This window comes from Micromys minutus (genome assembly GCF_963924665.1).
Source record: "Micromys minutus genome assembly, chromosome: 16".
Lineage (NCBI taxonomy): Eukaryota > Metazoa > Chordata > Mammalia > Rodentia > Muridae > Micromys > Micromys minutus.
This window is the reverse complement of record NC_137985.1, coordinates 50,095,408-50,122,540: the sequence shown is the minus strand read 5'-3', so window position 1 is coordinate 50,122,540 and position 27,133 is coordinate 50,095,408. Positions and strand designations below refer to the sequence as shown.

The following is a 27,133-nucleotide window of genomic DNA, read 5'->3' as shown; positions in this document are numbered from 1 at the left end:
TCAGTAAGGCCTGTTGGTATCCTTAGGTCTCTTTAGCTGGACCTTGAGCCTCTTCATGCCGATTTGAAAGCCATTCATGGCCTGGATGGCAGTCTGGGCACTGGTTGGATTGTCAAAACTAACAAATCCTGGAGGGTGTAGGCAGACAGGTTACCTGGGAATCCAGCTTGCCAGGGTCTCTTTTTCTAATCTCCAGGTTAGGATCATCGCATGTGTAACTTTCCATGGCTTAAATATGTGAGCATGTATGTGTGCATACCATGATAGAGGCAAATCATTCCTAAAGGTGTGATTCCTGGACAGATGGGAAGGAAGTCTGGTGTGGGGGAAGGGACGGTGAGTTGGTCAGACTATTTCCCTGGTTTGGATTCACTGCTTTCTTTGCTCCAATCCTCCCATTCTGGCCTCAGAACCACAGCCGGGGGCTAGAGGCATCTCTCGGTTCTAAACCCTGCTTTGAACCCTGCTCTGGACAAACTCCAAAAGCTGAAGCCTTCCCGATCTCTCACATTCTAGTCACCCAAGATTCTTGGGTGATCTGAAATAAGCTTGCTTTGCCCATACTTTGTCCCATAACATTCAGTCTCTGGAAGCCTTACGTATGGTCCCTAGGGAATCCTGAGGTACAGGGATGGATCCGCTCACCAAAACACTTGCTCTGGTTGGTGGCACGATCCACAAAGACTTTGGCAGAGACAACAGCTCCGAAGGGCAGGAATGTCTGTATGAGTTCTGCATCCCCAAACTCCTGAGGCAGGTGATAGATGAAAAGGTTACAGCCTTCGGGGCCTGTGGGAACAGTAGCAGGCTTGTTCAGGAGAGGGACCCTGAGGGTCACCCTTCCAAAGACCCTTTATCTCCAGTTTTCAGTCCCTCACCTTCTCTTTGTTGCTGAGGCAGAGCTGAAGGCTGCTGGGAGAAAGCTGTGCTCACTGGGCCATAGGCTGAGGGATAGGCTGCTGGAGACAGAGGTGGGTGTAGGCAGTGATCCCCAGGAAACGTTTCCCCAACAGACCCCCATCTGCCTGACCAGCTCTGACAGATTCAACCCAGTTCATCATAACCCTTGACCCAAGAAAGGGTAGGGGCTGGGGCAGAACAGGACAGAAGGGTTGACTCCTTGGAACAGAACCTAACCTTCCCACAAATCTCCCTATTTCTTTCTGAGGCCCTTTAACACCCCACACCCACGTCCCCGGGCCGGGCAGTGCCAAATGAAACCTGCATAGTGATGTATCCCAACGTAGGCCTGCTGCAGGGGGTCAGCCACACCGGGGCTCTGGGCTGGAGAGAGAGGGGGCCCAAGGCCCACGATGAAGGCAGGTGAACAGGGGTCGGGGGAGACCCTGGGTGGGAGTGTGGGAGGTGCAGGGGCACTCTGAAAAGCAGCTGGGAAGATGGAATTCTTTCCCCCAAGCAGGTCCTCGCCTAGAAAGCCTCTCTTCCCATTCCATTTCCAGGTGGGTTGGGTCAGTAGAGTAGGGTGACCCACCTGGGTAAGGCGAAAGCCCGTTGTTATAGAGTGTGTCGGAGCCTGGCTGTCCGTTGGTCTGGGGGGTCAAGGAGCCGAATCCATTGACCCCCATGGGTGCTGGAAGGCCAGGGAGTGCACCGGGGCCATTGCCACTAGGCGATGTATTGGCTGTAGGTGGAGGTGAGACAATCAGGAAGTGACACTTCATTGGCTATCCCAACCATGGTTCTCTTGGGTCTCTTACCTGCTGCAGGCAACAGTGGAGCAGCCACCAGGCTGAAGGCTGCCACATGCTGCATCTGGGCGGCCACCGCGGCCACCTGGCCTAACCCGGGACCCTGCGCTGCCGCCAGCAACGCTGCCTGGTGCTGCAGGATCTTGGGGAAGGAAGGAGGGCGTGTGTAGAGGCCTCAGAGACTAGCAGCTGTCAATGGATCCTAGCCCCCTGCCCTGCCCCCACCCACCCTGGCCAGCTACCTACCGCAGTGGTATAGGCGCCACAGGCCCCGAGGGGCAGCGGGGCTGGGTGGAAGGCACCCAGCTGGCCAGCCATTTGCTGCATTCTTCGCAGAGCGCGCTCCCGGTCTGTGTCTGCCAGTTTCACCACCAGGCTGGATGAGGCGCCCTGGGCAGAAAGAAGAAGGACATGGTGACCTGTGCTGACCCTGACTGTGCTCAGAGCCTGGGACAGTGAGAGCCTGTGGCCTCACCCTTAGCCCAAATCCTCAGCTCTCACCGTCATTGTCCGGCTACCGTGGAGTCCCTGGATAGCGGCTTGAGCTTCCCCTTGACTACCGAATTTCACAAAGGCACAGCCTGGTGCAGGAGAGAGGATGGAATGACTCGGCTGCAGAAGTCAGAACTAAGAGGTCATCGGGAAATCCCGGGGGTAGTTCAGGTCACCTTTACTGGTACCGTCGGGACTCCGCAGGACCGTGCACTCCTCGATATGGCCAAAGGGTTGGAACAGACGTCTGACATCCTCCTCACCCTGCTGCTTGCCCAGCATCCCCACAAACAGCTTCCGGTCCTCTGGGGAACAAAGGCAGGAATGACCTGGTGATCCTAAGTGTTCCTAGACTTCCCAGAGTTGCCTGAGGAGCTTGGGAAGGTGGCTCACCGGTCTAGCTCTGGGAAGACATTTAGGGAGTAAGAAGGCCACGGGACCCTAAAGCTGGGTCTCTTTGGGGGCAGAGTGACCTACAGGCAGATCTCCAGGGAAGAAACTCAGCTGAAATTTCCATTATGAAACCTGGGTCCTGAAGAAGCTCACAGACACTCTTTGTTGCTCTTGTGGGAAGTGATACAGTCTTGAAGTTTCAGGGGTGGGAGTGGGGAGCAGAGCCCTATACATATCGTGTTACCATTGGATCTTTTCTGTTGTTAAGAGTTGGGCAATGCTACTGGAGACTGCATACTGGAGAGTGTGATGCTTGACCATGGCCTTACTGGTCAGCTTCATGGCAACGGTCAAATCAATGCCCTTTCCTGCTCGAATTAGGAAGAGCTCTGTCAAGCAAAACAAACCCAGCATAGAAAAACAGCTATCCTAACCTGCCTTAGCCTTAGACACTTAGCTCTGGAGTGTCGGATCCTTACCCCTAGCACCAAATCTAATCAAGGAACTACAGAGAAAGTTTGCTTTTCTGAGCTTCTAACATTAGCATTTTCCCCAGTGCCTGTTGAACCTCTGAACCCGTTTTCTAATTCCCAGATCTACCCCCTTCCATCTCCTTGTGGAGCTTCCAGGGCCCTCTCTGAGCCTTGGAACCTGCTCTTTGGAGTGTTCTCCTGTGTTAAGTTTCACCTCTGTTGTATATGCTTTGGAAGAACACGTTCTGTCTCTAGACCTAGACGACCAGCTGAGAGCAAGTGATCTCTCCATGCACCCACATTTCCTGTGGGAGTGACAGAGAAAAGGGTTGTAAACCGAGCCTGTGGCTCATGATCAGAATTAGAGGGCTTGGATTTGAACTGGGGAGTAGCTGTATATCTACCAAGTCAGATCTCTGCAAACACTATCTGAAAGCTGGGATCAAGGAGTAGAAACCAATGGACCTACTGTTAAGATCTGGCTTCTTTCTGCACTGAAGTAAGCTTCTAAACTAGGGATGGGGCTTGCCAGGGTATGGGGGCTTGCCAGGGTACAGAGGCTTGCCAGGGTACAGGGGCTTGCCAGGGTACAGGGGTTTGCCAGGGTACAGGGCTTGCCAGGGTACAGCAAAGTGAACACTGGGAAAGAAGGGTTGGTTAAGAATCTGGCTTCTGCTGTCGCCTCAGAGATCCCAGAGCTTGGAAACACTCAACTCCTAAACATCTTGATGACCTCATGCTTGGAGTAAGAGTCCAGTCCTGAGGTGTTTTTGTGCTTCCACGGGCATTAGTGAGAGAATTGAGCCCATGGCACAGATCACTGGCTTCCTAACCTTTTTAAAAAAGGGGCAAAAAATATTGTTTCAGCAAAATTATTAAGATGATAGCTGGCAAGCTACCTAAGGGGGTGAAGCACTTTGCTGCCAAGTCCAATGCACCCACACAGCGAAAGGAGACTACTGACTCCCACAAGTTGACTCTGAACACAACATGCACTGCTGTGGCATGTGTGCACACAAACACACACAATAAACAAGCAAACAAATAAAACATTAGAGTGAAGGTGAAGATGTAAGAGAAAAGCAGAAATGCTCAGATAAAGCCAGGGAAGGGAGCCGAAGTCTTCCCTGTGTTGATTTGAACTGGGAAAGCCCTTTGAAACCATTAAAAAAAATAGAAGTAGAGTTCCAGATGACTCAAGAAGGCAGGAAAGAACAAGGGGCTATGCCAGTGGCTAAGAGACAGGAACATCAAAGATGAGGCTCTAATTTCTAGGAATGGAAGGAGTTGGAAGACGTGAAATTGAGTCTTGTATAAATATGACATTAATGGTTTTGTCCTAACATTGGAGAACAGGCTTCATGTGGTCAGGGAAATGTTCAACATCAAATGTTAAGTCTTTGCTATACCCCATGGGAAGAACAACATTATCAACCAACCAAACCATCCAGAGCTCCCAGGGACTAAAACACCAACCACTGAGCACACATGGAGAGACCCATGGCTCCAGGTGCATATGCAGCAGAGGAAGGCATTGTCTGGTATCAATGGGAGAAGAGGCCTTTGGTCCAGTGAAGGCTCATTTTCCCAGTGTAGGGAATGCCAAGGTGCTGAAGTGGAGAGGGTAGTTGGGAGAGGGAGCATCTTCATGGAAGCAAGGGGAGGGGGAGAGGAATGGGAATGAGGGGAAAGAGGATATCATTTGAAATGTAAATACAGAGAATATCCAATTTAAATAAGGAAAAGAAATAAAAAACAAGTTAAAAAAAAAAAAGAAGTCTGTGCTGCTGTTCCAAGCTTTGACATTAAAATATGCTGATGTCTGCAAAGGGCCTGGATGTGTCTAGAGAAGATCTTGGGGCCTCCACAGTGCTAAGGAGCTCACGGTGCTCTAGTTGATATCGGAGCATGTCACTGGTAGGGTCTGTGAGATGTCATGCTCCTGGACCAGCATCCAGGTAGCCCTCTGGGAGAAGAGAGAACATAAGCTGAGATGGAACCCCTAACACAGTAAAGAGGCTGTGTGCATGGTGGCCTTGCAGTTCTTCATCTAAACGTGCTGTCCTTTTCTGTCCATGGTGTATGTAGGGGACAAAAGTCTAGCTATCACCACTGATCCCCCCACACATCGTCCCTGTAAGAACCTCTTGATTTAGAAATTTCAACCAGAGTATTGTTGGTTCTGGACTACAGAATTCATCATTGAAAAGAGCATTCGTTATGAGCTAGGTTTTCTACCTGTTGTCAAGGTATCACTTGAATTCTGGAACTTTTTTTTTTTTTTGCTACTTTCCAAGGAATTGTTTTACAGGATAATGTGCAGGTAACAGTAGTGACCATGAACTATAGGCAAATCAGAAATGGTTAGATAACTTTAAGAGACGTTATCAAAGTCAAGCCTGGACCCTTTAAGCATAACTCCAGATTGATACATATGAAGATTGTAAGGCTTACTGATTCCCCTTTGGATAGAAATGATGGCGTTAACAGTTCAGATATATCAGTTTCTTCTAAATCAAACTCTACCAGTTGGCTTAAAAGAGGATACTATAAGAATGAGGACTAAATATCCAAGTGGAACTGGGGATGTAGCTCAGTGGTAGGACATGACAAAAATGTATAGCATGACAAAGCCCTGGAGTTTGGTCCCAGTACTTAAAATAATCTTTAAAAAGGCTCCCACGAAGGCTGGAGAGATCTCTGATTGGGTAAGGCCATCGACTGTTCTTCCAGGTTTGATTCCCAGCATCTACACTGGGTTCACAACCATCTGTAACTATAGTTCCAGGGGTTCAATATGGTTCTCTGGCTTCTGTAGGCTCCAGGCACACACATGGTACACAGACATATATGCAGACAAAATACCCATGTACAAAAAGAATCATAACAAAGAGAGTATATGTCCTGTAGATGGTGAGTAGGTCCCGACATCAGTGAACACACAGTGTGATTATATTTTACTATTGGTACCTAATACATACTAATTGTTATTCTACCAAATGTTTTTGAACCCCAAGCAAGTGGCTTATGCGATAGCCCATCTCCACAAATCTACTTTGTGTATTTTTGGTCATATAGGTCAGGATTTCTAATGTAGAAAAGGATGAATTTAAGAGCCTAGGATCAGTCTAATCTGTCTTCTGAAGAAATACCAGGATGCTGACAAAAAGAAAAATGGCTTTGCTTGATGTGTACACATTTCTGCCATTTAGGGCCTTTAACACACTACCATGATTATGAAAAAATATTGCAACCTTTGAGTACCAACCACCAAATCAATTCTGAAAATACTTAGTCCATCTTTCAGTCCAAAGACAATCCCAGAAAGTCCTTCTTGGGGCAGTTGCTGCAGTAAAGCCTCTCTTCCTGGTGTTATGCTACAACATAAGAAGCCAAGGAAGACCTGGCAGTGGCAGCACATGCCTTTAATCCAGCTCTCAAGCAGGCGACCCTGCCCACATCCAGGATATGACCAGAGGCAGGAGGATCTCTGAGTTCAAGGCCGGCCTGGTCTACAGAGTGAATTCCTGTGATAGTCAGTGCTACACAAACAACCCTGTCTCAAAAGAAGAAAAGGAAAGAGGAGGAGGAGGAGGAAGAGAAAGAGGAGGAGCAGGAGAAGGAGGAGGAGGAGGAAAGAAGAAGAAGAAGAAGATGGCTTTAATGGCTGAGTCATTTTTTTAAACAATTTATAATTAACTACAGTTAACTCTGTAACAATGCACTAAAACATGTTCCTTTGCGTAACAGAAACCTGGACCTTCGACTAACATCCCCTTTCTGTGTATGTGTTGTGGGGAGTGCACGTGCACATGCATATGAGTGGATGGAGAAGCCAGAAGTGGACACTCAATCACTTTGTTTTTTGACACAAGGTCTACCACTGACTGAACCTGGCGCTCACTAGGCTAGCTGGCCAGCAAGATCTAGCAATCTTCCTGTTTCTATCTTCCCAGCACTGTGATCACACATAGGTATGGGGCTGGGATGAAACTCAGGTCTTCAAGCTTGCATGCAAATACCTTACTGAGTCCTCTCCCCAGGCTGTTTACATTTTGAAGATGAAAATCTTCTTGGGACTGGTTGTACAAACATGCAAATATACTCAATACTAGTAAGTTGTATAATGGTTAAGACAGTGCATTTTTAAAATCCTTATTATCTTGTGCATATAGGAGTTTTGCTTACAAGTGTATATGTATACCACATGTTCTTGGTGTTCTCACAGGCCAGATTAGGGCATTGGATCATCCAGAACTGGAGTTACAAATGTGGATGCTCAGAGCTGAACCCAGGACCTCCAGTCCTCTTAACTACTGATCCATCTACCAGGACCCTGTTTTTTGTATTTTGCCATTAAAACATAAAAAGGGAGTTTTAAGGAGGATGGCAACAAAGGGACTTAGAGCAAGGAATGGAAAAGAGACTCCACTGTTTCTTCATTGTGGTGCAAGAGGGCTGGGCCGGGTAAGAACAGCGAACCTCTCTGCGTACCTGCCTTTCCCAGGCATGTGGGAGGCAGAGGCGGGTGGATTTCTGAGTTTGAGACCAGCCTGGTTTACAGAGCAAGTTCCAGGACAACCACGGCTACACAGAGAACCCTGTCTTGAAAAAAAAGGGGGGGAGGGCTGAAAAGATGTCTCAGTGGTTAAGAGCACTGAGTGCTTTTCCAGAGGCACTGAGTTCAATTCCCAGCAACCACATAATGGCTAGTGCCCTCTTCTGGTGTGTTTGAAGACAGCTACAGTGTACTTATAAATAAATAAATAAATAAATAAATAAATAAATAAATAAATAAATAAATAAATAAATCTTAAAAAAAGAAAAAACAAAAAAGAAAAACAACCCCAGGACCCTAAAGAGAGAAGATATCTCAGGGTGTATTTATCTTTGTGTGTTGCACACCTGTGCTTGGTTCAGGTTCCACCGCAGCCAAGGCCCAGCCAAGATGCAGAAAATCAGCTTATGTTACCTTCAGAGGCAGAACACATTGTAGAAAGCAATGAGTTAACTTGAGGTACGTGTGTGTGTGTGTGTGTGTGTGTGTGTGTGTGTGTATGGGATATTTTTAAGAAGCCTAAGGGCCAAATATGGAAGTGACTATCAACTGGTATTACAGCAGCTGCTGTATGTGTCTGATTTAAAACAGTAATACGAAGTTGGTTATGGTGGTACATGAATTTACTCTCAGGACTAAGGCAGCAGAGGCAAGTGGATCTCTGATTCCGAGGCTAGCCTGATCTACAGAGTAAGTTCTGGGACAGCCAAGGCTTTCTTTAAAGTGAAATCCTTTCTTTAAAAAGCAATAAACAAACAAAACAAAGAATTTTTCTGCTCTTCTTGAGGACTAGCATTGGTTCTCAGCACCCAAACTAGGCAACTCACAACCTCCCATAACTCTAGTTGCAGGGCCCCTGATGCCTTCTGCTGCCTCTGGGGGCACCAACATAATTGACTTACATTCACACAGTCACACAGGCACACAGGCACACATGTGCGCGCGCACACACACACACTCACAAATTAAAATTTTAAAAATTATTTTAAGAAGAATGTATAGGGCTGTTTGACCTCAACAGCAGAAGCAAGAGAAAACACTTTAAATTTAAACATTAATATTTTAGACTTAAGAAGCTACACTATGTATGTGCAGATGTATATAGTAACAATTAATGAAAAAGAAGCCCTAAATTTAAAAGAGAACTAGGAGTAGTATACGGAAGGGTTTAGAGGGCAAAAAAGGAAGAAGAAATAATGTGATTATATTTTTTTTAAAGATTTATTTATTTATTATATATGAATACACTGTAGCTGTCTTCAGACACACCAGAAGAGGGCATCGGATCTCATTAAGGATGGTTGTGAGCCACCATGTGGTTGCTGGGATTTGAACTCAGGACCTCTGGAAGGGCAGTCGGTACCAGCTCTTAACCGCTGAGCCATCTCTCCAGCCCTGATGTGATTATATTATAATCTCAAAAAAGAAAGAAAGAAAGAAAGAAATGACTTTTTTAAATTAAGGAGCTAGAAAGATGGCTCAGTGGTTCAGAGTACTGGCTGCTCTTTTAGAGGGCCCAGTTTGATTCTCAGCCTCCACTTAGTGGCTCTCAACCATCTGTCACTCCAATTTTTAGAGCTTCCACACACTTTTCTGGCCTCTGCGGAAACTCCACACTTATGGAGATTGTGACCACACACATAAATAATTTTAAAAAATTAAACCAGGGTGTTGTAGTGAGTACCTGTAATTCTAGCACTCTGAGCTTGAGCAGGAAGAGTACAAGCTCAAGCTTTGAATTAATTAATTTCTTAATTGAAAAGTAGAAAGAGTGTATTGATTGGGGGTATCGATTACTTAATCTATTTCTGTACCGTAGGCATCTTGGCTGTGTAAAGATTTGTGTGGCTAAAAAAAAAAATGTACAGCCACGTTGGGAAGTAGGACAAACAGAATAACCACCACTGTGATTTATTAATTTACTGACTATGTTATAAAACTGAAAACGAAGAAAATGCAAATTTAGTGGTTCAGTGATTTTAAAGATTTTATCATGACTAAAAACTATTTTCCAATAAGACTATATTTCCAGTTTATGTTATTTTTAGCATGTCCAAAGTAAAGACAATATACATAAGAAAATTCAGTGGTCCTTGTGCTGAATGGCAAATGACAAATTATGTAATTTTCATTGTCCGATCGACTTAGGATCTTTACCTCTAATTTTAGATAATTTGGAGTTAATGCTTTTCATTCAAATACATAAATCTTGGGATCTTATCTCAAAACACCTTTTCAACTTACTTATTGAGCTACAGTCTGACTGTGTTGCTTGGGGGTCCTCTTGCCTCAGCCTCCCAAGTGTGTGGGACTAGTCATATGAGCCACTGCATTTGGTTTCAGAAAACATTTTATTGCTCACTTTAAAAATCCAAATGCTGGAGGAAACGTTTTTGATGCTATGTTCAGTCAACACAGAAACAAATATTATTCATTTGATAGGAACTGGCTTCATTTTCCCTTAGTATACCGTTTGATTGACATATAATGCTCTCTCTCTCTCTCTCTCTCTCTCTCTCTCACACACACACACACACACACACACACACACACACACGGGGGGTGAGTAGAGAGAAGCATGGACTCCTCAGTGTTACCAATAACATCTAAACGGACATTAGTGTATACATTGGTTATTACTACTCCAAACCTCATGTTTATTGATTAAAAGAACAAATTGCATTGACCTCAAAATTCAAAACCAGAGCACTAACTATTTCTGTAAAAAGGCTCATGTGTGAAGGATAGAATATTTCCATACGGATGATAGGGTAGCTGCAGTTCAGGTACCAAAGAAGTTAAGCAGATAGTTTTATCTGGGCTCTCACAGTGCACTTAACCAAAGGCTGAAGTGGTTTCCATTTTAGTCAGTTAGATGTAAATTTTGTATAAGTTGTAGGGTTACTTTCCAAGGCTCCTGAAATTACTTTCTGACTCCTATTTTATATAAAATAAAAAATAAAAAAAACAAAACAAGAAAACCCATATAATTCCTTCCAGAAGAAAATGGGAGAATTTCAGGTTACGTTTGCTTTGATATCTTTTACGTGTTCTGTTTTATTATTTATTGTGTGTGTGTAGATGCTCACATGCCATCTCCTGGATGTGGCACTAAGAGGACATTTGGTGAAAGTCAGTAAGTTACATTTTCTACCATGTAGATCCTTGAGAGTGAGCTCAGGAACTCAGGCTTAGCAACAAGGGCCTTTACTTGTTGAATTATCTCACCTGGACCAATGTCTTTTTTTTTTTTTTTTTTTTTTTGAAACTCACATTATAGCCCAAGTTGCCCTGATATTTACTATGTAGCCCATGGTCTCAAACCCAGGATAATTCTCCTGGTTTAGCCTCTCAAATTCTGGGAGTATAAGTTTCAGCAGTCTTGATGTCTTTTCAATGAAGGTTTTATCAACACAAGTGTCCTTTTCAGACATAGAAAACTATTAGCAATCAGATGTAAGCTAAAGGCTTCAACTCAAGCAAGAATAAAAATATGTAGATTCACCAGCATAGAGCACAGGAACAGGTATGACCAAGTTCATAGAATATCTGAGGTCACTACAATAAGACTTTAGTGGGACAGACTGTCTCATGTTGGTGTCATTTATTACATTTCAGAGGCAAGAAATCCATAAGCGTCCTTAAAACATTGAGCTTCTCTGCCAGGCGCGGCGGTGATGTACACCTTTATTTCCAGTGCTTCAGAGGCAGAAGCAGGTGGATCTCTGAGGCCAGCCAAAGCTATACAGTGAGCCCCTGTCTCACATGTTAGACAAGTATTAATATTCAGCAAACCCTAGAGGAGGTATGTGGTGGCTGAAAAGATGGCTTTATCAGAGGCCCGGAAGGCAGATTCCACCACCCATACTGGGCAGCTTACAAACACCTATAACTCCAGCTCCAAGAAATCAATGCCCACTTCTGGCCCCCGCAGGCATTCATATATATGAACACCTAGACTCACAGACACATAATTTCTTTCATCTAGAAGAGATATGTGATCTCCCAGGAGAAGAGCAACACATTTTGATTAGTCACAAATTCTAGAATGCGCAGATCAGTCAGTAAGTAAAATGCTTAAAAATGGCAAAGGCCCAACTGCTTTGCAGGATTTATTACACTCACTGCTCTTCAGAATATGTGGTAAGGAGACAGTGAGAAACCTGGCCATGCATATTTGCGAGAATTATTCAAGGAAGTGTTCAGAATACATAGTCCTTGAAAGTTGTCACTTGTCAAGAAAAATCTGTGTAACATAAAACTTCAGAAGCAACAAGCCCAGCTGTTAGTAAGATTTGCTCCCCCTCCCCCAGCCAGGTTTGTTTGTTCTGCCCCTGTACTACTCTGAATATGAGCAGGTGGGCAGGTGGGGTGCTTCATGTCAGTGATGTGACACCTGCAAAATCTGTACAAGAGAAAAAAATAAAAGGAAGAAATTGCTAATACTCATGCTGGTGCCAATGTGGCCAAAGAGAAGTGTTTCTGCTCAGAGGTTTCCTCAGAGCAGCCACCTGCTGAGTTCTGGTGGGATGCACAGGACCACGTGCAAAGCACTGGACATGGACCAGTACCTGAATAAGATCTCAGGTTTTACTGCATCCCCTGAGCTCTGGGGCCTTTGAACATGCCCTTCCCTCTGCCTGAGGGGTAGGCTCCCTCTCCTCCCCCTGCCTAGCTCCTTTGGCTCTCTGTTAGTACCCCGTCATAACACACTACTCTTTATTTGTGCCCCCCCCCCAAATCCCAGTCTAGACTTCTTCAGAAATACTGTCCACACCAAATAATGGCCCTTTGTTTATCTTACAGCCTGTCCTCTCATAATCTGGGGCTGCATGGGACCAGGTCTGCCAGGCATCTGTGTCCCTAATGTGGAGTGACTTAGAGCACGTTGCCTGAACGGCTGAATGAACAACAGCATGTCCTGTTTGCTTCTCAACTCACTCACATGCTCATGGGTGATTCATTTGTGAGATTGTCTCACAAATGTGGGCTGAGTAGGGTTTAGAATATGGCCAACACTGGCCTTGGTGCCTGACAGAGCTTCCTAGGGAGAAGCGATGTTTGAACATGTTTTGTATGCAGCTGGACCATCAGAAAGGCCTGTCTGGAAAGACTGAGATGAGAAAAGAGGAAATACGTGGGAAGAGAAAGGGAACTCAGAAATATCTCCCCACGGCAATGAGATCAGGAATCAAAGACAAAGGTCTGAGAATCTAAAAGGAGAAGGGAATATTTATTGAGACCAAACAGAACTCCAATGCCACCATAGCTCCCAGTGGTAGTAGACAGGAAATCAAGAGAGGATGTGAAGGAATTAGTAGGGTGTCAATAAATGTCTTTATCCACTGAGTTCCATTCTCTCCTAAATGAGTTTGGGATAGACTCCTTCTCAAAGCAAACAAAGCAGTGGCTGATCTTGGGTAAGATAGACAGGGAACAAGTCTGTTTTATCAGAGGGGGAGGAGGAAAGTTAGCAGACACCACGAGGGATGTAGGCAGATACTTTGGAATAATCTAAGACCCAAAGGCAAGAAAGATACTAAGAACTGATCCAAGAAGTCAGTGTTGCCTGTCTAGCAGGGAAGCTAGCCAGAATTGTTGGCTGGGAAGCGCCACACCACTCTCCTTAAGAAGCAGCGGTCTCACTACCAGGAAACAGTGCAGCTAAGAATATTTTAGAGACATCTGTGATCCCCAGAACCCAGCTAAGTTCCTTCCTATGGCTCACAATCATGCCAGCCTCATCTCCTGTGGTGATTAGTCGGGCTATTGTAGGAAAGGTTCTCTTCTGTGGACCCAGAGGAAGCTTGAGAACAATCCAAGCTTGCATCTGTAAATTCTAGCTAGCCAGGCAATTCCACGTCTCCAGGAGCAAGGCAACAAGAGCACCCTTCCTCTGCCTCTGCCTGTTCTATCTCTTCTGGTCTGTGCTCCTCAGAACCCTATCCTTTCTCAGTCTGAATTGGAATGTCTGAGATCTTTCTTGAGATGTACAATTCCAGACTTCCCTGACCCAGGCTGGTCTAGTCATCTAAGCCTCCGTTGAGAACCAACTCCAGGAATGAGCCCACCCTGTCCTCTACACAGGTGCCTCTGAGGTTTGTCAGACAGGGAAGTTACCTCCTCGGCCCTCACTGGCAGCCGGCTTCACTTGGATCGGACGATTCATCTGAAAGACACGGGACCAACACACCCATTTAGCATGAATGCTTGGTCCTAAGGCCTCATCTCTCTTCCCACTGAGCTCCTCGGGCTCCGAGCCCCAGTGCCCTTTTCGCTCTGCAACCCCTCCATCCCCACCAGGGATTATAGATTCTCTCCGAGATTCTTTCTCGAACCAGGCATTTAGAAGGTGCTGGAACGTGAAGAACTGGGTGGCAGGAAGCTTATTAGCAAACGGGGTGGATGCAGTGGGCAAAGACATTCTTCTGTCTTAGACTCATGGTAACTCCACATGGTGCCCGTTTCTCTGGCTCCTGGACTTACATAAAGGCTTTAAGTGAGAGGGGCAGGGTTGGGAGGGTATAATTGCTGTAGCACATTTGTAGTTATGTCTAAAACTTAGAATATAGCTGTGTGTTATTTACAATAAACAGGCTGGCACTCAGACTTAGTGCTATATACCCCTAGCTCTGCAATTTCCTGGTTGTATGATTTTAAGTGAGCCACTGTCTCTCGGATTCAGTTAACTAACCAGGGAAGACATTTCCCACTGCCTGTGGCCTCTGCAGTCCCCCTTCCATCCCTCCTGGTACCCCTTTCCCTGACCGCGCTAGGGTTCTCCAGGCGCCATCTTCTTCCTGCTCATCTCTCTCTTCCAGTTTTTCTTGGATCGCCTCACCCACACCCACAGCCTCAGCAGCTGTCCAGGGATGACTCAGACCTCTGCGTCTCCAGCCCACATTCTCTCCTGAGCCTCAGACTCAGGTTTCCAGCTGCTCGCTGGGCATCGTGGTTCGAAAGGCCCACTGACACCTCTCATTCCACACAGAGAACCCGAGCTCATTGGCTCACCCAAACTCAACCCTCTATCACTCCAGTTCTAAGTCTACAAAGCAACTTAACTTTTCCCTCCAACCCTCCCCTCCTCCAGCCAGCTTCACCTTTTAATTCAAGGGTTCCCTGATCAGAGATGGTTAGAGATCACCTGGGAACCATATTAGATTCTTAAAGTGAGGGACTGTATAAACCTGACAAAGCTCCTAGGTGATTTAATACATATACCCCCACCTTCCCATCCCCCAACCACCCTAAGTGAATTCATGATTGAACCCCCATCTCACCTTCCTCTCTCATAGGTGATGTGGGGATCACATGAGGTAATGGGGGTGCAGGAGGAGGTCTTAGTAAACTGCCAAGAGCTGAGTGCGTGGGATGTGAGGGATTGATGTTAGGGGCAGACAGCTGAGTGCCGGGAGGAAGGGGTAACTGATACCCATCTGGCCTGAGAAGGTGATGATCTGACCCCCTCCCCTCAGGAAATGTACTGCTTCTGCACCAATCAGGGGCCACTCCATCCCTTCCAATGTGCTCGTTGCCGAGACAACAGGCAGCTTCCTGTTACCATAGCCACAAGTGCTACCCAGTAACCATGGTAACACCCTGGCAGTCACAGCTGAGCAATTTCTTTGGATCAAATTTTGGAGTGGGAGGGGTGAGGAAGAGTCATTTAATAAAAAAAGAAAGAAAGAAAGAAAAAGAAAGGAAAACAGTCCAAGCCTGAACCATTGTAATCCTCCCTCCCACCCGAGGCTCTGACACACCCACCCTCTGGTAGTGGAGCAGCTGCAGTGTACCAGGCTGTGGGTGGGGGCCGAGACACCGACAGGACTCAGGTTGTAGTCTAGAGGGGATGACAGATCAATCCAAGCAGATCAGGGCGAGCTGGACAGGTCTGGACTGGCCTGGACCAGGGACCAGGAGGACAGGACCAGTCCCTAGGCATGGCCACCTGTGAGTGTGGAGGAGAAACCAAGAGACAGAGCTATGGAAAGCAGAGACATGGGAGAGATGAAGAAACACAGCAAGATGGAAATTATAGGAGAAAGTAAGAGACAGACCTAGAAAAGGACCAAGGAGGAGAACTACGGGTGCAAATGGGTAGGAAAGGAAGGGATAGAAAGCAGGTTGGGGGAGCGAGGACAGCCTGGTAGGAGGAAGGAGGGCAGAAGCCTGGGCACGGGGGGGGGGTGGTCACTGAGAGTGAGCAAAACCATCATTATTTTATTAGTTCTTAAATAGAACCTGAGGATTTTTCTCTGGAGCCTACAGTGACGAGCACATGTGACAGCAGCGGTTTCCATGGTAGCTCCTGGCTGGGTTTCCTGGGAGATGGTACTCATTGGTGCTGGGTGGGGGGGGGGGGCTCCCTTTCCTCCTCCCAACCGCCTGACCTTTTGATGGAGAGTATGTATTAGATGGTACATATGATTTCCTGCGTGGGCTCACCAGGGTCCCGTCCTCAGCGTCTCAAGGCCTATACCTTCTGCCAGTCAGGCATGCTGCCAATATTTTTTGATTTCTGTCATGAGCCCCAGGGATACTGAGATGAAGACTCCCTTCACAGAAAAGACTAGGCCCCCATTTCTGAGAAGCCATCAGATGCCAAACCTTCCCCTGGGACTCTTTAAACATATATGAAGACATGTACATAAGTCTTCAAATCTCTCTAACCATTCCAGGAGGTAGTATCCCGTCCCCATGTTACAGATGAGAAAACCGAGGCCCAGGGAGAGAAGCTCATTTTGTCTGGGACAGAGAGAGAGAGAGAGAGAGAGAGAGAGAGAGAGAGAGAGAGAGAGAGAGAGAGAGCACAGATGAGAGACACTCATCTGGTGGGTTTTCTGGGGTTTACTCCAGGTCTGCCCGATGGTAGAACCTGTGATTTTTGCATCCTACTGAGCAACTCCATGTTTTTTATTTATTTATTTGTGTTTTTGATTTTAAGATAGAGGTTCTCTTTGTAGGCTGTCCTTAAAACTTGCTAATAGCCTAAGCTATCCTTAAACTCGTGATTCTCCTGCCTCAGCCTACTGACTGCTCAGTGATACACATCATCATGCCAGCTACAGTCCACTGTGCATGCTTGTCTGTGCGTGCGTGCGTGCGTGCGTGTGCGTGTGTGCGTGAAGCTCTGAGTTTATTTGTACCGTAGGTGTTTAGGTGTTTTGTCTGCATGTCTACCTATGAATCATGTGTGTGCTTGGTGTACACAGAGACTAGAAGAGGGCATCAGATCTTTTGGAACTGTTGTCACAGATGGTTGTAAACTTTCATGCTGGTGCTGGGAACTGAATCTAGGCAATCGGAGGAGTAGACGCTCTTTACCAAGCTTGGTCTGTCTGTCTGTCTGTCTGTTTCTTTATCTCTCTCTGTCTCTCTTTCTGTCTGTCTGTCTCTCTTTCTCTGTCTGCCTGTCTGTCTCTCTCTCTGTGTCTGTCTCTTTGTCTCTCTCTGTTTCTGTCTCTCTGTCTGTCTCTATCTCTCTCTGTCTGTCTCTCACTCTGTCTCTCTGTCTCTGTCTGTCTCTTTGTCTGTCTATCTCTTTCTCTCTCTCTATCTCTGTTCCTCTCTATTTTTCAGATCCTGTCTCTTAATGAACCCAGAGTTCTCTGATGCAACTAGACTGGCTCACCAACAAAGCAAGGGATTTCCTGCCACCCCAGGTTACAAGATTGTGCACTGCTGTTGGCTTTGTATGTGGGTTCTGGGGATCAGACTCAAGTCCCATGTTTGCACAGCAAGTAGCTTACTGACTGAACCACTGTCCAGCACTCAACCCTATTCTTGAGACATGAACGCAGATGAGACACTGAGGTACCAAGGCCTTGTTGACAAGGCAAGGTGAAGAGCTATGGGTGAGGCTGGCTGCAGCCGGCGAGGCTGACACAGGAAACAGTCCATCAAGACACTGTTTGACCTGAGCCCCTTAGAGTGTGGGTAGAGTTAATGGGAGGGGCAAGGCTGGCTGCTGAGTGTTCTAGACGCCCAGAGTACAGACAAAGGGCATTCGGTCTGAGAAAGCAAGAGCTCCCGCTCTTGAAGGGGACAGAAGTGAACTTAAATCTTAGTTATGTCACTGGTAGCTTCTCTAAGGTCTTTCAGTCTCAGAGTTCCCACTCATAAGGGGGGAATCATGATCCTATACTTCGGGGTTATGGTGAAGAATGCAATAGCCAGATCTTAGTAGGTATACCAGATATGGCAGGTTCTGTTCGTCTTTTTGGCTTTTTAAATTCTTATTTTTGTTTGTTTTGGTAAAAGGGGGGTAAAACTGAAAGGCAGGGCGGGGCCAGATCAGGGCAGGCTGTAAAAGGCATGTCAAGGATTTTGACTTGGATATATTTCAAATTCTATAAGGATTCAGGAAGGGATTTTAAAAGGGGAGAGGGAGTGACCCAGTCTGTTTAATCTTAGAAAGCATCCCATAAGTTGTCATGGTGCAGAGAGAGGATTGGGGTGAGAAAAGGCAGGAAGGTCAGAGGTGCAGGTGCGAGGTGAGAGAGACTTGGACCATTGTAGAAGGAAAAGATTGTAGAACCCAAAAGATGTTCAGGACAAATGAATTTTTTCCTGTAGAGGGTGAGGCTGAGTGAAAAGAGAGCACATGGACTGACCCTCAGGTTTCTGGCTCAGGAACTGAGAGAGCACTGCTTCCCAGGTTCTGAGCCTCAGCCCCATAAGGCAGGGATTATGGGGAGCATCTGAAGTTCAGGTGTGCTACTCGTGGCTGGAGGGGAAAGCTGCTCATGAGAGCTACTGGGTAGGCCTGCTTGTTTTAATTCTGCTAAGTAAGGGATGGAGCAGGGGTGCACTTAGGAAAAGGGGGCACTGACTCATCAACCACAAACTTGGCATGGGATTTCAGGTGAGCCCTCACCTTGGCTGATGCTCTGGTCCCTCAAGAGTTTTCCAAACCCATGTCTGTCAGGGCTGTGAGGGGGAAATTAGCCTTGAAAACACGGGAGAGGAAAGAACAGCCTACTTCAGGAGGAATCTCAGAGGCAACAGACCTGCACAAGGCCCCATTCTGTCGACCCAGTAAGCAAAAGGGATCTATCCCACTTCTCCAATAGACCTCTAAAGCACCTTAGACAGAGTGTCCTAGGGCTATCTGCTGCTCTGTGCTGATTCCATCCTTTCCCCTGCATCCCCTCCCCATAGGAAGAGGGTTTATCAGTATCCCAGGAAAGGACTGCTGCTGAGGGTCTGAGGGGCAAACTTCAGCATCGCCATTTTCAGCACTTGGCTCTACAACACTTCTAACCCAGCTCACAATCAGATGCCATGAGCGTCTGGAGTCCATATTCGTGCCATAAGCCCATCCTTTTCCTCCTCAGACCTGCACTGTCCCAACTCCAGGGCAGTGTGCATTACCGTTTGCCTACACGGAGGTGACACGGAGGTGACATTGTCCTTGTTTGCCTCCACTGATGCTTCCTCTTCAGCCCACTCTCCACACTGTAGCCAGAGTAATCTTTAAAATGTCATCCCTAACTCTTCTTAAATCCACCCGTGAACTGACTGTCAGAACTTGTGTGACTTCTAGTCCCAACATGCACAGTGCGTTCTCCACTCACACACAGCCACAGCCATCTTTGCTGGGGGACGACGTCTTCCCGTCTGTTCTCACGTTATCCTCGGAATTTCTGAAGTGGTCTTTGGCTTTCAGGTTTCCAGAGCCTCAGGTATGAAGAAAGCATATGATAGCATATTTCTTCGAAAACTCCCTCCTCTCTCCCGGCTCCTGAGGGCGGTGTACATGCCTAGGCGTAACTCCAGAGGGGTGCAATGAACTTCTTATGGGCTAGAAGCTTCTTGAGGGCATAGCTTGGCCCTTAGAATGTAGTTAGATTTTTTCCCCCTATTTTTCTTTCATCTCCCAAGCTGTTTTGCATGGGACACAAATTGTGCAAGTGAACACAATGCCTCTAATTGAGTACCTGCCTCCTTCACAATCTCTAAAGGGGTACATTCTTCCAAAAAAAGTGAAGTCACAGACAGGGAGACAGATCAACCTCCTAATCCCAGAAACGGGGATGAAGCTGGCCTCCTATCCAGGTAGATTCTAGAACCAGCACGAGGCGCAAAGAAACAGCAGTACCCTGGCGTCACGGGGAGGGGGGCGGGGGGGGGGAAGTCTTCAGGAACTGGGAGCAAGGTGGGACAGATGCTGCAGTTTGAGGGACGTTCTGAATAAGGAGCCAAGCTTCAGTAGATGTCAGAGACTTGCAGTGGGTAAACGGGGGTGGAGGGGTCTGAGGGGAGGTTTCACACCAGAACAATCTGTGCTATTTCCCGTGAATAGTCAGGGTTTCCTTTTGTGGATTCACTTGCCTTCCCCTTCACAGTCCCGCCAGATTCCAGCCAACTGCAGAAGGAAGTCTTATCCCTGTTTCTCCAGCAGGTGGCAGCTACACCCAGGACTCAGTACCCGCAGAAAGCTAGGCGCCTGCCTGCCTGTTCCACTCTGGCGTCAAAGTCTCGCTGCTGCCCCTGGCAAGCGCTGAGCCCAGAGATTGATGGCACGGATGTTGCCGGGGCTAGCCAACGGTGCCATTGATTTTCATTTAGGAGGATAATTAAATATTAATTTTCACTTTGTTAAGTTGAGAAGGGGGAATAAAGCCAACGTTGCTAGTCACAGAGGAAGCCAGGCCACACTGGAGGTCTGCAGATGGAAGGATGGTAGAGGGTAGAAATCCTCAGTTGCCACTCTCCAGAAACTGAGGACCCCGTCTACTACTAAGCTTTCTCGTGAGACAGTGGGGCAATTTACTGAGTAGACTAGATGGGTTCGGTGACATGAATTTGGGCAGTTCGCTTTAAGACTCAGTCTTCTCGTCTGTAAGATGGGGGTGCCGAAATCAGTACCTTCTTCGCAAAGGACTAAATGACTTGACACACATAAAATGCCAAGAACACTGGAGCTGGTGAGTGCTGGTTAATCACCATGTTGCTCTTCTCCTTTAAAAATTCTTCCAGGTCTTTAGAGCTTTGCCATCCCTTCCAACTGCCCATTCTTATAAAACCCCACGGGTATTGTTCACTTCTTTGGAAGTCTTTTCCCCCCAAAGCCCATCTTAATTTACTCAGGGCTTTTCAGGTAAAGCCCAAATCTTCAAATCTTGCACCTCCCCCCCGCTTCAACTGTAGCTCTCCATAGGATTCTGCTCCAGTCTGACCCAGGCTCTCTTGGATCCTCCCTGGTGGGTCCAACAGCTTCACACACACCCCTTCCTTCCAGCTCTGAATTTTTACCACGCCGTTTCCAGCATGGGCGTTCCAGCTTGTCTCGCCGCCTGAGCGTAGGAATCCTTTGCTCCCACCGTTAGACGAATGACGCTTTCTACAGCGGCTCCTACTAGTGTTACTGTCTCACTTATTGCTCCTACTACCGCCAGCTAACCCACGCGTGTTTACTTTCTCCTGTGTTATGCATTTCACACGCCTAAGCTCATTGCTCATGAATTCAGTCTTATAGATGAAGAAACTCGGGTGTTTCTTTTTCTTTTCTTTTCTTTCTTTTTTCTTTTTCTTTTTTTTTTTTTTTTTTTTTTTTTTGAGACAGGGTCTCACTATATAGTCCTGGTTGTCTTAGAACTCGATATATAGACCAGGTTGGACTCAGACTTGCAGAGCTCTGCCTGCCTCTGCTTTCAAAGTGCTGGCATTAAAGGTGTCCAGCAAAACTCAGGGTTTAAATTTGCTGAGCATCACAGAGTTGGTGAGTTCCTGTAAAGCTCCAATTCGTACAACAAGGCTGAAATGGGCACCTGATTCTTATTCTAATTGATCTTGCTGTTGACATTTGGGAACAGAAAAATCAAGTCCTTTGTCAGGATCTTAAGAAAACAGTCCTATTTCGGAGGACTTTCCTTACTATAGTCGGAAGAGCTAAGTTCTTAGTACAACCCACTCCCTAAAGAGGAGAAAACGGAAACCTGAATGGAAGGAACTGTGGAAGTCATAGGTGATATTCAGATCTAAGTCTGAAAGACTAAATAAAGCCAAGTATCTTCAATTGCCATGTTACAATGCCTTCATATTAGAATCCCATTAAATTCTTCCTTTTCCAGATACACATCTGCAATTTATTTGAACACATCTCATGATATGCTTTGTGGTTTTGTGCCTTTATTCCATCCTGGTCTCTTTCTAGACCAATGAATTTCTTAAGTCCCAATGAACATTGCCCCAGACTTTGCCTACTCCTGACCTCTGAACGTCTCTTTTTCTAGACCAACACTTCTCAGATAAGAGAAAATGAGGCTGGGAACCATGGTTCCCTCTTGGCAACCCATGCTCCATCCTAATTGTCACCACCACATGGGTGGTGGGTTCTGATTCTCCTTTGCTTGTGACCATCCATTAACTGAGCCCAGATCATAAAATCCCGAGTGCCTATAAAATCAAGGAGTCTCTTTTAACTTAAGTTATGTTTTATAATATGGAGTGAAGACAATTTTGGTAATTCAAGGTAGTACCCGAAAAAGTTTACAGGGAAAAGGCCACAGGGAAGTCCCATCCAAGAGAACAGGATTGGAGGACACATGTAACTACATACATGCACACAGTAGTGACGATAATACCTGAAACCATGATTTTAGTCAAAGTGGAAAAATTCTAACCTAACTCACAACATTGGCATCTCTTGTTGAAAGAGGGGTTGAAGCACTTGGTCTTGAGCTCCCCCCCTCTTTTTGAGCCAGAAGACTGTTCTTGTGTACCTCCTACCCATCCCACCCCCAACCTTGGTTGACTTACCCCTGGCAGGGTCTTCTGCTCGTGCAGTGCGCTCTGGGCCTTCAGAGCAGAGTCCCGGGCGCAGTAGGTGAGGAAGGCACAGCCTGAGGAGGAAGAGCTTGACTCAGGGACTTTTCTGAAACCCCCTCAGCATTGTTCTCGGTAAGATACAAGTAAATAAGCAATCTTGGGATTACTATCCTGTAAACATACTGCTCGGGGAAATGTTCTGTGATGAAAAGTCTTCACATGCTGGGACCTATGTCCTAAGCTCTGGTTCCCTCTCATTTTCTCCTGGCCTTCTGTCCAAGAAACAAATCCATACATCCAGTCATGGGCTCATTCAGTCCCACAGCCAGCTCCCCTCCCCACTCCACCCATAAGTCCTGTCAGGGTTAAACCTCTCTAAGCGGCTTTGCCTTCTTCTACAATGCAGTACCCTGCTCCGCTCCAACACCCATCTATTTTAGACATAGACTTATAGTCTGCAAGGATCAGCCTTGATGCCTTCCCAGTCCAGTTCCAAGTGGTAGGGGAAAAAAAAGGATAAAGTTTGAAGGCCAACTACTTCTTGACACTTCTTTTCCTAAGCTTGGTGTTGGGTGAGGTTTGGTCCAGGTTTAAGGGCTTTTTTGTAAGTAGGAAATTCCAAAAGCTCCCTAAGAGGTCTGTCATAACAGGGCCTCTTAAAGGGTTATTTGTGACCCAGTCTGGGCTCTTCTAACACATCCCTACTTATTGAGGCAGAGATGGAGTCTGGGTTAAGCTAATGAGTAGGGTCTACTACTGTCCCACTGCACCAGCTTCAGAATCTACAGTCTCCTAAAAACATTGAAGGAAGTATCTCTTCTCTTCCAATATCCATTGAGAATTCATTCATCCTGAAGACATCCAATACTTACTTACTATGGTTGGGCCTTATGAAGGGTTAGAGATGGAGAGGTCTTGGAGATTAGATGTCGTGAGGAGCACCTGAATCTGTCTCCAAGGGTTGAGGACCACCTCCAAGAAGACACTGAGGGCAGGGATGTAACTCAATGGTAGAATTCTTGCCTAGCATACATGAGGTTCAAATAATGTTGGCGATAAAATAGAAGAGAGGAGTTCTCAAGAACAGGAACAGCAAGTCCTTTAGAACCAGGGGGAAAGAGGAGCGTGGCTGTTTTGTTTGGGAGGAGTAAAAACTGAGCCAAAAATGTGGTGTGTTGGGGAGATGGATAATAGAGGGCTAGTACAGGGGAAGTCTTGAAAATATGAGCAGAGTGTAGTGAGGAATGCAGGCACTGGGTTACATGTAGCCTTAGAGACCTCAAATACATTGTGTCCTCTTTCCTAAGAGCAATGGAGACACAGCTAGAGGGTGTTTACTAGGGATGCACCATGATAAGATCTGTATTTTCAAAAAGGACCTCTCGAGTAGAGGAAGGAGAAGGAACAGAGGAAGGACACGTGGAAGTGGGAAGCCATTCGGAGCTGGCACAGTTCTCCACTCAGAGAGCTGGCTTGGAACACAACGGGAAAGTGTTTTATTTTTTTTCCCTGTGGCGTCTTCTATGGTGCTGCTTTCTGAAGGTGGATGGATTGCCTGCAGTTTACTGAGAATTCCTAGACAGAGTCTTGTCCTGTCAATAGGGCCACTGAAGCCAGAGATCATGTCAGTTGCCGCTTTGGGATCTTTGAACTCTCAGACTAGGGTTGTTTTCAAAGCACCATGGCGCTCTCCCACAGTACTAAGCCATCAAAATAAAAACGAGTCACTCTGGTGTTCAGACATCATGGTTGCTGGGAAGAGAGTGGGGATGCTGACTGAGAGACCCTCTGAGCTGCCTCCCTATCTCACAAGGCAACATCTCACAAGGTGTAATGTGTATGGAGGACTAAACCACATGGTTCTGCCTCTAAACCATAATATGTCCTCAGACTGGAAGGGAGCTTCATAAAAGGATCAGGAGTCCAGGTGCTGCCACAGAGAGCCCATGGAAATTTCTTGGGTCGGAGAATGGAAGACCAGAAGAGTGGAAATAGGGGAAGTGTAGCTGTAGGGGCAGAGCGTGGGATGAACAGGAGGGATTAGTGCTAACTGGGAAATGAGAACAGCGAGGGGACAGGTCAGACACCGAGTGTTGGAGTGAGAATTGTGGTGAGTCTACACACTTGCCCTAGTCTACTGATCACCTACAGAGAGGAGGTTTATGCTTACCCGCTGAATTCACTGTCTAGGAAAAAAAATGCCACAAGTAGTCACTGTCAGGAGGACAGCCAGGGGTTGGGCTGCATTACAGGAAGTCTGGATGATGTGATCTTGTCCTTTAACATAACCACACCCCAAAAGGTGGAAGATGTACCCCTTCTCAAATGGCCTAACCCTTTCCTGGACATTTTCTCAAAGCTCTCTAGTATGCCAAGGAATGCCCTGGGGTCTCCCAGTTGGAGAAACGTATCAGTCCGATGCTAGCTCACGGGCCTTCAGAATGGACCTGCCCTCCAAGACCTGTCACTTCTCTCTTAGGAAGATTATGGAGGATAAGTTGGTAAACCCTTCCCCTGCAAAAAATCCCGAAACCACATTATTTCCCAGTGGGGAGATAAAGATGTGTCTCCAGATTATTATTATATGACTCTGGCTGTTAGTCCAGCTCAGCCCGGACAGACTTTTCTGCATGTAAACAAGTCTCCTCCCTTCTCTACTGGAAGAAAGGGGTGTGGCTGGACAGGACCATGGTGCCTCTGTCTTCCGAGGAAAGGCAATGAGAAGAGTCTCCATCCCCATCTTCCTCATTCAGATGGACCCACCCTGAGAGTGCTCTAGTCTGAGATCAGCTGGCAAAGAAAGGAAAACAGGAGGCCATCAAGAGGATTGAGAGGAAGCAGAGATGCGCAGGAGTGGGGATTAAAAGGGGGGGGGAGTGTATTCATACAGGGGAAAACCAAAGATGAAGGGTACACAGGCAAGTGGATATTCCCAGCTGAGGTTGGGATTCTGGATTCAAATCAGGAGAGGTAAAGAGCCTTGGGTTCTGGGAGAACGTATGGAATATTGGGTTATTGTCAAATGTGAGAAGGCATTTATCTCTGAGAGTCTCCTGGGGGTGGAGTGAATTGGAGTGTGTAAATTAGGTCCGATTTCTGAAGAGGAGAATTTAGGTATGGGGTATTTGAGGCTGTCAGACTCAAAAGTCAAATGGAGGCCCCAGGGGTTGGTTTGCAGTTGGAGGCCAGAAGGAGTGCAAATCCAAGACGTGAGGAGTGAGGCCTGAATAGGGTGGCACCAGAGAGAGAGAGAGAGCGAGAGAGTGCTCAGGAAAACCATGGGTCCAGGGGTCAGGAGATCGGGTACTCCAGGAAGGTAGACTAAGTTTCCAGATTCCAGGGTTTGGGGTGTCTGATGGAAGGGATGGTGGAGAGGTCCAGCAGGGAGGTGGGGATGGCTGGAATGTGAGAAGCGACAAGGGATTTAGAGGTTAGAGTAAAGAACGTGTTAGGGACCAGAGTGAAGCTCAGAAGGATGCCACAGAGAAAATTCTAGCTCTGGGGCTCTGTGGCCTGGGGAGGGAACAGAACTGAGGTGGGGCAGGTCCTGAACTAGAGTCGGGCTGGTTCTAGGTAGGGCTGGGGTTGGGCCTGCGTTTGGGGCCGGAGTTGGGTTGGGCTGCGCTCTAATTGGATTGGGGCTGGGCTGGGCTGGGCTGACCCCGCGCACCTTTGTGGAGGCCGGTGAGCCGGTCCTTCAGCACCGTCAGCTCGTAGATGCGGCCGAACTCCTCGAACAGCGGCTTGAGGTCCTGCTCGTCCAAGCCCCGCGGGATCTGCCCCACGAAGAGCTTGATGGCGTCGTGGTCCTTCATGGGCACCGCGGGACCTGGGTTCAGCCCGCTCATGCCGACGCCGCTGTCCGCGGTGCTGAAAGCCAAGCGCGGGCCGGGGCCGGCGGGAGGCGCAGACCCTCCGGGCGCCGCGGCCATGTCCCCGCCCCGTCCGCCCTCCCGAGCGTCCCGCCTGTCCCGCCGTCCCTTCCCTGGACTGCTGGCGAGGGCCTGGGGGAGGGGGCGGGGCCCGCCTGCGAGGACGGGGGGCTGCCCAGGGGGCGGGGCCCAGTCGAGAGCGAGGGGCGGGGCGGGGCTGAAAATAGGCGTGGCTGAGGGCGGGGCGCCCGGGTCCTGCTGGAGTCCCCGGTCAGAGCTCTCCTGGCTCCCGCCCTACCTAGCACGCCAAGCCCAGCCCCGAGCCCCAGCCCCCCCCAGCTTAGTGACGTCAGACAGCTAGCAGGGCGAGTCTACGCAAGTTATTTGCATAATGAGATAGCGGTGGCCAATCAGAGAGGGAGTTGACTGAGCTGGGGCGGCGGGTGGAGGGGGTGTGGGGGGGGAAGCAGAGGGCGGCTGGGCTCACGCGCTCCAGCTCTCCATGGCAACCAGACCCTCAGCTGCCCTGTGTGTGTGTGTGTGTGTGTGTGTGTGTGTGTGTGTGTGTGTGTGTGTGTGTGTAGGGTGTGCGGGCGTGGCAATGGATGGGAAGTAGCTTCGTCATGCGTGGCGCTGTCTGCTGGAGTCGGAGACGATCCCTTCTTGCGCACCTCCGACAGTGGACTGTTTTCTGTAGGGCAGATAGGGTTTCTACCTCTCTATCCCTACTACCGAAGCCAGTCTTGCGGAGCCCATCCTGACAGGCTCCGTCGCACACCTCTTCTGTATCTTCAACCTCTCCTTCCTCCTGAGCTCAAACACACTCTCGCCTCTCGCCAAAAGCCCCCAAGGACTGATTTC

General features: G+C 47.6%; 1 protein-coding gene across 7 annotated transcripts; it reads right to left on the bottom strand.

Moving 5' to 3' along the window:
- Window positions 1-26,332, bottom strand: CELF6 (CUGBP Elav-like family member 6; the record flags this gene model as incomplete). Of its 7 annotated transcripts, XM_080929778.1 has the most annotated exons (12): window positions 1-128; window positions 646-789; window positions 879-959; window positions 1,222-1,284; window positions 1,493-1,642; window positions 1,719-1,851; window positions 1,956-2,099; window positions 2,211-2,290; window positions 2,378-2,506; window positions 13,746-13,794; window positions 22,392-22,474; window positions 26,071-26,332. In XM_080929778.1, the coding sequence occupies 12 exons, from the start codon at window positions 26,330-26,332 to the stop codon at window positions 1-3; spliced, it is 1,446 nt and encodes a 481-aa protein (XP_080785904.1). The 7 variants fall into 7 exon arrangements, with proteins under 7 accessions (XP_080785904.1, XP_080785908.1, XP_080785905.1 ...); XM_080929782.1 differs by lacking the exon at window positions 879-959; XM_080929779.1 differs by lacking the exon at window positions 1,222-1,284.
- Between the last annotated feature and the right edge of the window lie 801 nt (window positions 26,333-27,133).